The 10,539-nt window shown below is 52.3% G+C and overlaps 3 protein-coding genes across 3 annotated transcripts; 2 read left to right on the top strand and 1 right to left on the bottom strand.

Annotated features, from left to right (window-relative positions):
* Positions 1–3,582: 3,582 nt before the first annotated feature.
* On the top strand, positions 3,583–5,263 carry PpBr36_10117 (uncharacterized protein; the record flags this gene model as incomplete). Its single annotated transcript, XM_029897231.1, has 3 exons — positions 3,583–3,816; positions 3,906–4,399; positions 4,522–5,263. Coding segments are annotated over 3 exons (1,470 nt in total), but the record flags the coding sequence as incomplete, so codon positions are not given.
* Positions 5,264–5,872: 609 nt separating this feature from the next.
* On the bottom strand, positions 5,873–6,877 carry PpBr36_10118 (uncharacterized protein; the record flags this gene model as incomplete). The annotated part of the gene is made up of 1 exon (XM_029897232.1): positions 5,873–6,877. One exon carries the CDS (start codon positions 6,875–6,877, stop codon positions 5,873–5,875), a length of 1,005 nt encoding a protein of 334 aa, XP_029744450.1.
* A 1,208-nt stretch (positions 6,878–8,085) lies between these two features.
* On the top strand, positions 8,086–9,758 carry PpBr36_10119 (uncharacterized protein; the record flags this gene model as incomplete). Its single annotated transcript, XM_029897233.1, has 2 exons — positions 8,086–9,554; positions 9,641–9,758. The coding sequence occupies exons 1-2, from the start codon at positions 8,095–8,097 to the stop codon at positions 9,756–9,758; spliced, it is 1,578 nt and encodes a 525-aa protein (XP_029744449.1). The 5' UTR covers positions 8,086–8,094.
* Between the last annotated feature and the right edge of the window lie 781 nt (positions 9,759–10,539).

Raw genomic sequence — 10,539 nt, forward strand, 5'->3', positions numbered from 1 at the left:
AAAAAAAAAAAAAAAAAAAAAAAAAAAAAAAAAAAAAAAAAAAAAAAAAAAAAAAAAAAAAAAAAAAAAAAAAAAAAAGGCTTTTCCATATCAGAGGTCTACCATCCACAAAAGATCGTCGGCGTACAGACCATATCTATTTGCCTTTTGCCTTTTGCCTTTTTGCCTCTTAATTTTTTTTTTTCTGCTGCATGTCAGGCACGTGCTTGCATCTTCATCATGGTGTGTGTGCGACGCCAGGCGTCCGGGTTTTACATCCAGCTTACGCCCGTGGTTTTCCCCTTGCTAGCCTGCTTCGTGTCCCCTGGTGGCGTGGATGGTGTGGTGTGCTGAAGTGTTGCCCTATGAATTTACAGTACTTGTTTTCTTTTCTCTCTCCCTCTCTCTATTTTGCGAATATGTGCGTGCGCCTTCGTGCCAAGGACCAAAAAACAAGCCAGCTAAACACCACTGGCTCCATGTTTCTTTCGACAAACCTGGTAAGCGATAATTTCATATATCCACATTTCATAATGTCAGCTTGATTAAGACCTGCGCACGCGCTTTTCGGGCAAAACTTTGGGGAACATTGGGGCGTGTGAGGAATAAAGGACAAATTAGAGAACCAAAGTGTGAAAAGTTTGCCACAGTGGCGGTGAAAGTGGCAAGCCAGAGAGAGAAAAAACCCCAAATATACTCAATCTCATTCATTCATTCAACTTCTCAGCGCCCATGGGTAAAGTAAGCTCGTAATTGCCTTTTTTTTTTCTTCTAAACGACCGAGTCTTGGAAAGCAGGCAGGCAGCATCACTGGCCACAACAAGTGAGGGTTTTTATTGTCTTGGCCTGCGATTCTGCTGCTCGGTTCTTGTAACGCCTCGCACATTGTCCAATAGAAGACGGCATGGCCTTCTACGGCCCGCCTCACGCGCCGTCGTCCTCTGGTTGCTTTGTTGCTTGGACCGCTCGAGTGATGTTGGGGGGTTTGGCACGGTGGACGGGGATTATCTGGTCGTTAAAAAAAAAAAATAGGGTTGGGGGGGGCTTTTGCGCGGTCTTGCTTCAATATGAGCCATGTCAGCAGGTCAGGAGCTTCCACGGGGTTTGATGGATGAGTTCATCGATGGCCTGATGATGGTACCACTGCCGCTGGGCAGATACAGAGGTGGGCCAGGGGCCAGCACAGAAAGACCTGCTTTTACCATGGACAGGACCACGACGGGAACCGAGATGAACAAAATCCATGTCGGCCTGGTTGATATCGTGCCATGGCTTTTTTTTTTCACATCTTGGAAGTCCGGCAAGCTTGGAAAGTCCGTCCGTGGCTGTTACGGCCTGACGCCGTTGGCCTTACGCTGCTCAAGAGCTGCCGTCGTGAAGAAGACCTGGGCAGTTTTGAGAGCCTGTCTTGATACCCAGTCCTACTCAGATGCTGTGCTATGGACACTAGCAGTGGTCACTGCCTCATTGCAGCATGAGTGAGCACATGCTAGGTGAAGAAGTTGGAATCTCTTAGAGACGAGCGTCTCAAGTCCTAATCAACAAACATTGCCTTGCGAGGAGACAACGCATGAACCAGGCGTTCTCACTAACATGTTGGAATATTTGGACCTTGGGAGAGAAGCTGTCAGCTCAGACACGGGCAAGCACTGGGGAGTAGTAGCACACTACGAGGAAGCGAAACCATGCAGTCATGGCGGGTCCTTTGCCAGTCGACCTACTGTGGTATTTCTTTTTTTCTTTTCTTTTTCAGACGGGACATGGTCAGATCAACAAGATGCCCAACTCCTTTTCATGTTCCATGTTCCATCTGTCTTTTGTTTTCTTCTTGTCCTCCACTCATCCATAGTCCCGCACAAAAGAGCTCGATCGCATCTCGATTGGGATGGGCCCGTAGCATCGGATCAATTGACAGGACGGATCCCCGCCAAGGTGAAGGGAGAACAGGGTCGGAGGTCAGACCGGCCCCAAAGTTTAGAGTTTTACCAGTGCAGACCCCCCCGGGAGCAGAACAAGACAAGATGGATGTCTCTCCACTCGCACGGGGACGCTAAGAATGCGACAGTGGTAGAAGAGAGGGTTGATATAGCCCGATACGCGTCATGTCCTTTTCCCAAAGAGGAGAAAAAAATGGTCGGGTCTGCTTTAGTACGAACCTTGAGGGCAGCAATGGTTTCTGGTGTTGGTGTTAGTTAAAGCAGTTCGCCCGGCTGCTACTATATCCTGACTGGGTGTGATTGTGGTTGTAACCTCAGATCGCCTACGCGCTGATGAACACCGGCAGTTGGTTGTTTACGGCTTTGTAGTGTAACCCATCTTTTTAGCCACTGCCGTGTCTTTGTGTCTTTTTTTTTCCCCCCCCTCTCTCTTCTTTGGTGTTGTTGTCTATCTATTATTTATTTACTCGCTGTATGTGCATAGTAGTAGTAGTAGTGTCTTGTGGTCAATGCGTGGACGTGCACCGGGGGCGAGGAGGCACCACGTGTCGTCACAAAAGGTCTTTGTCTTGAGATGAAATATGTTGGAACATATGCCAGTTGTACGATGGTACCTAATCACGGAAGCCGTGGCAGACAGGGAAGATGCCGGCTGCTGGTCTGTCCCATGCGAGGGCACACTTGAGTTCGCCAAGATGCGAATATATTGTTCAGGATAACCTACATTTCCATGAAGCATGGGGTAAACAGCGGTTTCGGCCATCGTCCAATATTTCTCCCTCCTCCTCCTCCTCCTCCTCCTCCTCAACGATCGTGGCCTTGAAAGGACCTTGGACCCAAGATCCCATCCTGATACAAAGGGGCCGCCCTGATCTGAAATCTATGACTAACATATTGTTAAACAAGTTGAACATGCTCCAGCCGTCGGATGGAATCCAGAACTGTGTGTGGTTTGACCTTTGTCCTTGCTGGGTACAGCCGTCTGCTTGCCGTTTGTTCACCCGGCGTAGGATCCGGACTTGCAGGCCGAAGCGCGCAAAGAAAAGAAGAAAAAAAAAAGCAAGGCTTGGCAGGGACAGGCCGATGGTATAGACCCCGGGGCCAAAGCTGAAGCAGCAACCAAATGTATGTGCCCTAGTCAATCTACCTCTCACTTTATATTCATAATAGAAGTTCACCAACAACCCTGCTGATGTATGGTGAACCACCTGTGGGACGGGACGGTGCATGATTTATGGACTAGTAGGGGTGCATTTCTTACTGAACGTGGATAGCCAGAATTATCAGAAACGCCGAAGAGAGGCTGTTGATGTTGGTAGCTACGCTAACCCACATGCGCGCGTCCATGAAGTTTATCAAGTTGGGGTTCATCCATTGCATCCATATCCCGGAACTCATGAATCCTCTTCTCGTCTTTTTTTTCTTTCTTTTTTTTTGGTTCAGGCTTGTTTTGACACTTGGCTCGTTCGTGAAAAACCTTGCATACGAATAGAGCAAAGGACTGTGATTCTTTGTGTTTTAAGGTAGGCAATATGCGTTTGTTCCCCACCTGAGAGGTGGTTTTTATATTGCGGCTGCCCGGTCCGGAAGAAGCTATGTCGTCTTTCGAATTCATTGTGTCCATCTTCTTGGCTAAAACCCATCGCTCAAAGGAAAGACTTTGTAGTCTAATATATTTTACAAAAGACAAAACGTTTCTTTCGACATGACTGCCTTGGCACTGCCACCACCTGGAGCACTGGGACCTTGCGACTTTGGAGAGAACATGGGTCCGAGGGCAGAGATGGTGTCATGGACGCTCATGGCATTTACGACCATATTTTTGCTGCTCAGATTGTATTGTAAATGGAAAAAGGCCAACAGGCTCTGGTGGGATGACTGGATGTTGATCCTTGCCTATGTGAGTATGAGTACACTATTTGCTTCAGTTGGACCTGGGCTGAACCACACATGTCGATGAATAAAAAAAAAAAAAACCCCCCCACACAGATGCTGTATATCGCGGCTGCCGTCATGTTCAGCGTCAACGTCAGGCACGGCATGGGCGTGCACGTCTGCGAGCTGGCCGTCACTCGCCCGCAGGAGCTGAGCACTATCGCGTTCCTGAGCCTCGTCACCGGTGCCATCTCCATAATGGCCACCATATGGTCCAAGACGTCCTTTGCTCTCACTCTGCTGCGCATAACAGAGTACAGGTGGCTCAAGATAACGCTCTGGGCCATCGTTGCCATCCTGAACGTCAGCATGAGCATCAGCGCCGTCCTCACCGTGGTGCAGTGCAACCCGGTCCAGAAGAGCTGGAACATCTTTGTCGATGGCTACTGCTGGCGAGAGGAGTTTTCAGCCTACAGCGTTGCTTCGGCCATCTACTCGGGGCTTACCGATGTCGCGCTGGCTCTGCTGCCGTGGACCATCATCTTGAATCTGCAAATGAAGCTGACCGAGAAGATTGGTGTTGCTGTTGCCATGAGTGCTGGTATCATGTATGATACTTCTTCTTGCCATCCGACCCTCCCGCTTTTCTTTTTGATACTGTCTTGGCTTACATGTACTACCGGAAACAACAAAGTAAATGCTGACACATGTTACTCTTTGCTCGAACAAGTGCCGGCGCAGCATCTTTCGTCAAAGCATCCCACATTCCCGAGCTTTCCAAAGGAGACTTCTCGTACGACGGCTACCCTCTGGTGGTGTGGAGTGCCGCAGAAGTAGCCCTGACCATCATGGCCGCCTGCATCCCCGTCCTGCGCGTACTGGCGCGTGATGTAAAAAACGCCTCCAAACGCTACTACGGTCGTTCCAAGGACTCTAGATCTGGATCTGGATCTGGATCTGGATCTGGATCTGGATCTGGATCTGGCAACCAGACCAGCAGCGGCACTGCAATATCGTCCAACGGGAGAAACGAGCCCAGCAGCAGCAGCAGCAGGAGGGTGACCATGATGCAAGCCAAACAACAACAAGATCCAAATCATCACATGGACGAGGACGAGCACGAGCTCAACTATCTGGCCATGCTGCAGCCACCCTATCCCCCGTTTGCCAGCTCTTCTGGGTCACGCCGCAGCCAGAGCAATGCCGTATTGAGCGAGAGCTGGTCGCAGCGCAACATTCTCAACAGCGACAGCGAAGCAGACAACGCCGTTGACGAGCAGAGTATCAAAACGACGGCCGAGTTTTACATGAAACCTCGACCAGGTCGCTTCTCCCCGAGCCCTGCAAGCTCCTGGCCGATACGCAACTGGGAGGTTGATGGCCAGGCAACCTGGGACTGGGAGAGTCGGATGGGGGTTGGGAGAGCTGGGACGAGTGGAAGAAGGTCTGCTTCCAGATCGTATTGGCACTAGTCTAGAGTAGTCGGACAGCTGCAACCCAATGAGATTTCTCTGCTGATATTTGGGCTAAAGAAGCCTAGAACATAACCTGGCCTTTGTGTCTACGGGATGGCAGTCTCTTCTGGTTTTTTTTTTTTTTTGTTTTCCTCTCTTTCTGCTCTACCATGGCACAATCATATATCCTTGACTTGCACCCGGTGATATTGCATGGCATTCCCCGCTGTATGATGGAAAGTTCCCTGGTCGCATGCCGTTCACAAGTTTGCCTTTGAGGACCTGACACGCAATTATCAGCCGAAACAAGAACTTGCCAATGCAAAGGTTCACGCCAACCACTCGCTAGATCGGCCAAAAGAAAGAAAAAGAAACATGTCTGGATCAGAAAAAAAAAAAACCCCCCCGATCTGAACGTATCTGTGGGGAATAATAGGCTGATGTTTTATCCGGCCGAAAGCAGCACGTTTGCCATAGTAACTAAACACTACATTCATCGCAAACCTAATGTTCTTTCATACTTTGCCATCCCACTGCAGCATAGCAAAAAAACCCTGGCAATGAGTTAGCTCGTCTTGGCGTCAACTTCTAGAAATTACGAGCTACCCACTAGACTAGACTAGCAGATCAAGTCTTCATCCATCCACTCTCCTCCTTGAGCCAAGTCTCAAAGTCCAACATGGCCCCCGCCTCGTCCAGTCTCATCTTGTCAAGCTCGACACCATATCCCTCGCGCTCGAAGAAGCCGAACATGCTGCCAAGCTCCCCGAGAGCCCACAGCAGCACTCCACCCACGGGCCACCAGGCCTGCGGCAGACTCTTGCCCGTCACGCGGGCAAACACTTCCTTGACCTGCTCCAGGGACAGCTCGTCACCCGCCACCCCGATGGCCGCATTCTTGTACCTGCGCCCCCGGTCGCCGTCGTCGTAGTCGGCCAGCAGCGCCCGCGCCGCCACCCTCCCGACGTCGCGCACGCTCACGAGCTGCAGCTTCCTGCCCGGCGAGAGGGCCGCCGCCCACGCCGCCGTCATGACGGAGCAGGCGATGCCGGGGTTCATGTTGTCCATGAAGGCGACGGGGCGGACGATCGTGTAGCTGAACTGCTGCTGCTGCTGCGACTGCGACTGCGACTGCGACTCTTCACCTCCCGCCGCCAGCTTTTCGCGCAGGTGCAGCTCGACGAGGTGCTTTTGCCGAAAGTGCGGCACGTCGGTCGCGTTGGTCCAGCTCTTGTCGTCGCCGCCACGGTCGACCGAGCTGAAAACGACGCGCCCCACGCCGTGCGCCACGGCCGCGTCGATAAAAGGGATGGCCACCTCGTCCTCGCCGGGACCGCGGCCGTGGTTGGGCGTGGTGACGACGAAGACGGCTGTGATGGCCGCGGCGGCGGCGGCAGCAGCGGAAAACACCTGCTCCGGCTTGTTCATGTCGCCCTGAATGAGCTCGACGGCCGGGTGCGTGCGGGTCAGCTGCTGGGCCTTGGCGGACTGGGTGTTGCGTGTCAGGGCCAGCACGCGCGGCTCCGGGGTGGACGGGTTGCGGTCTCCCAAGAGAGCCGTGATTACGGCGCCGCCCTGCTGGCCTGTTGCGCCGACGACGAGGATGGTTGCTGGGGTTTTGGACGACGCCATTTTTTCTTCTTTTTTTTTTTTTTTTTTTTTTTTTCTAGTGAGTAACTTCTGTGGTTATTTGACCAATCTCAACCAAGACTAATCTATCTTTCTCTTCTCGCACAGACTGTGCTTGCAGTCAGTTCTACGGGGTGAGATTGACGTGAGCACACAAAACTATTTGTTAGACGTTGCAAGACAACGTTTGTGGTTGCACATCGGAAGTCCGAATTACTAGCAAAATGAAAGACGTCACTGTGTATAGCGTTGACAAGCCCTGGGGTCTTCCGCATTGGTTGATCACTGCAAGTCAAGACCTAAGAAGAAAGAAACCTGCACCAAAGGGTTAGTAATCTAGCGGACAAGATGAGCCGCATAAAAAAAAAAAAAAAAGGTCGCCAAAAACAACCAAGTTGTATCTGTAATAAACATCCATGGCCGGAAAGGTATCTGAGAGATGCTTGTCGTTTTACTTCTGCCAATGCGGCTCAGAGATACAGGATAAGACTGTCAAGGCTACGACGGCAGAGGAGATGATGTTCAAGGTAAAGAAAGGGAAGCGAAGGACTTATACAACAAACAAAAATACCACAGAAGTGAGTGAAAGTGGAAGAAGCAACGACGTGGAGTTCAAGTATTAACTATTCTATAACAACCTTTTCTGGACAATTAGGTGAATAAAGACTGTTTGATGGATTCATTTAAGAGCGTTTTGCTGCATCATTTATTCATCATTTACTGAGATAAACCACCTGCCGACGCCGATGGTACGATACCACATGACGTAATCATGCAAACATCGAATGGGAGAGCACGTATTTCTCATGGGATTTCTTGTGGCTCCATCACAGCGGGGTGATTTTCTCTCCCCCCGCCATATCTAACCCAACCAAAGTGGTGTCAAGTCGAATTACAGTGATATGGAGCTCAAGAGGGCGTTTGTTTGATTGCAAAAATGCCCGTGCGGTTACTACATGTAGCTTGCCGGTGAAATGTAACATGAAAGAACCCTGCTTTGGTTACAAATTTCAAAAAAAAGTCGTTTCTCCGACCCAAAGTTTTCCCTTCAAGCCTCGACTCTCGAACCAGCTATACTACGTATATAAAACGTCTGGATAGTTAGTTGCCTAGCCTTCCTTGAAAACGTACCCTATTGGTTCCTTGGTGAACTAACTAACTACTCTTACTCGCCTGCCTTGGGTCTTTGTAGCTAACATGGAAGCACATATATCCAGGCCATGGTTGGGCCGTCCGTTGTTCATCTGCCAGATGGACAGACCTTTACAGTCACCCCGGTATTTGCCGGATTCTTTTTCAAGTCGCACGAGCTCACACACGAGCATGCATTCCCAGTCGGCTGGACTGTAGTTCTGCACACCCAGGAGAATTTATCTGCCTCTGCCTCTGCCTCTGCCTCTGCCCCAGCCACTCCAGCAGCTGGCAAAAAGGAGAATGACCAGGAAGACAATGGCGACGATGACATGCAGCCCATCAGGCCGTACACTGGCCCAACCCTTCAGGGAGACTGCCTGTTTATCAGCTCCATCAGCAACCCCTCCAGCAGTGAGTTTGCGCCGCCCGTCAGTCCGACACGCCAGATAGCCATGATGCTCTGGGTGACGCTCTACTGGTACTTCCACGAGCCCGCGCCGTCCCCGATCCTGCCCGCCACCACTTCTTCGGCCTCCACCCCAGAAGCCGGCCGGCCCCGCGGCGACTGGCGCATCAACATCAAGCGCAGCGGCGTGCTGCGTGAGAAGAACCTGCTGCCCAAGCTGGAGAGGATGGGACTCATCACGACCCTGGCTTCCTCGGCCGGGCCTGCCGAAGGCGACGCCGAGTGGGACGACATGTTTGTAACCAGAAACACCTTCTGGCAAATTCCCGCGAGGCTGTTCCTGTTTACGCTGGCGCCAAAGCCGCGGGGAAGCAACGCCGACGAGGCCCGTGTCGGCACTCCTTCAGGCAGCAGGCCGACGTCCTCGACTGCTGCCACATCCCCGGCCTCACCGTCGGTGCGGCCGCAGCCGCTCCCGCCCGCATCATCCTTCCCCATGGGCCCCTTCCACAGCTCCGCCCACCTGCCGACCTACTACCCGCCGGCGCCGGCGCAGTACACCATGACCAACGGGGTGCGCCATCCGATGCGGCCTCGGCCGCCGAGGCAGGGCGAGGTGTTTTACAGCCGCTACGTGCCCTCGGCCGGCGCCTACCTCTCGTTACGGGTTGCGTCGCTCCAGCCGGACCCCGTGCCCTACGGCGGGCCCGTCGGGCCAGGGCAGGGGTCCAGCAGGATCAGCGCCGGGGCGGCCTCGCACGCCCACCTGGCGTCGCTTGCCGACACGAGCCTGCTGCAGATGTGGATGGCCAAGGAGCGCGTGTCGGCGTTTTGGGGCTCGTACACGCCCACGTTCCTGTCGGCCGTCCTCGAGTCCAAGCACTCGTTCCCCGTCGTGGCGCTCTGGGACGGCATCCCCTTTGCGTACCTCGAGATCTACTGGCTGCGGGAGGATCCGATCGCCAGGTGTCTCGGCCCGGGGTCCGCCGGGGACTGGGACAGGGGCTTGCACGTGTTTGTGGGCGAGGAGTGGGCGAGGGGAATGGTGCAGCTGTGGCTGAGCAGCGCGGTGCACTGGATCCTGACGGCGGATTACAGGACCATGAGCGTCTGTATGGAGCCAAGGGTGGATAACGTCAGGTAAGCGTCAATTACTGTGTTGGACCGAGCTCCACTTACCGATGCTGATGACGAACAAACAAAATAATCAACTACTACTGCTACAGGTTCATTCAACATCTTCAGGCTGGCGGGTTCGAAAAGGAGACTGAGCTCTCTCTTCCTCACAAGCAGGCTTGGTTCGGTCGATTAAGGAGGGAAAATTGGGAAGGGCCCAGTTTATGATGTTGGCACATGGCAGTTGAAGTGAATGCGCAGTCTCGGTCAAGTGAGCTAGCTTAGCTGTCAGTGTCCATTTCCCGACACGGGGTGACGAGTCATGTCGACCGTCTAGCCAATTCCAAACTGCTTCCTCCCCCGACACCACCATCCTCCCCCACCTCCACAAGCCCCTGTCGGTCCGAGCCGGTGGGGCTCTTTTGCTACTGATCTTCTCTTATTTTCTAACAATTGCCATGCATGACGGACGGCTTACCGTGGTACAACCATCCAAGCCAAAAGCGATCAATTGCCCTTTTTTTGGTTGTTGATTTATTTATTCATTTCTCTGCAGAAATCCTCTATGCCTTCCGGCACGTTGATCAATCATTAGCAAAACCTGGGGGGGTTTTTTTTTGGGTTATTTTTTCCTTTCAAAATCGATTCATATCTGGCCCGCTGAACCCAGACCTGATCTCTGATCGCCGATGACTTTTTTTTTACCACTCAACGCTCGTTCTGCCGTCAACCCTTGCCCGCAGGATGTCCGCATTGACGTCATGAGGGAATTGGCACGGCGCGTTCAAAAAAGAGTAAATCGCTTCGGATGACTTGGGAAGTGGTGACGAACAGAATAACAACGGGTGGATCCGCATCGTTGTTCCTGGCGGCTTTAGAAATAGATAGATATAGATGGGCCTCTCCACTGCATGCATGTGAAGTCGTGGGGGAAAAAAAAAAGATAACTCTCCTTGTCCACCAGTTCGAATTAGACAGAAACCTCCCGAATACGCATTCTCCCTTTGGA

Source organism: Pyricularia pennisetigena, assembly GCF_004337985.1.
Source record: "Pyricularia pennisetigena strain Br36 chromosome 4 map unlocalized Pyricularia_pennisetigena_Br36_Scf_9, whole genome shotgun sequence".
Lineage (NCBI taxonomy): Eukaryota > Fungi > Ascomycota > Sordariomycetes > Magnaporthales > Pyriculariaceae > Pyricularia > Pyricularia pennisetigena.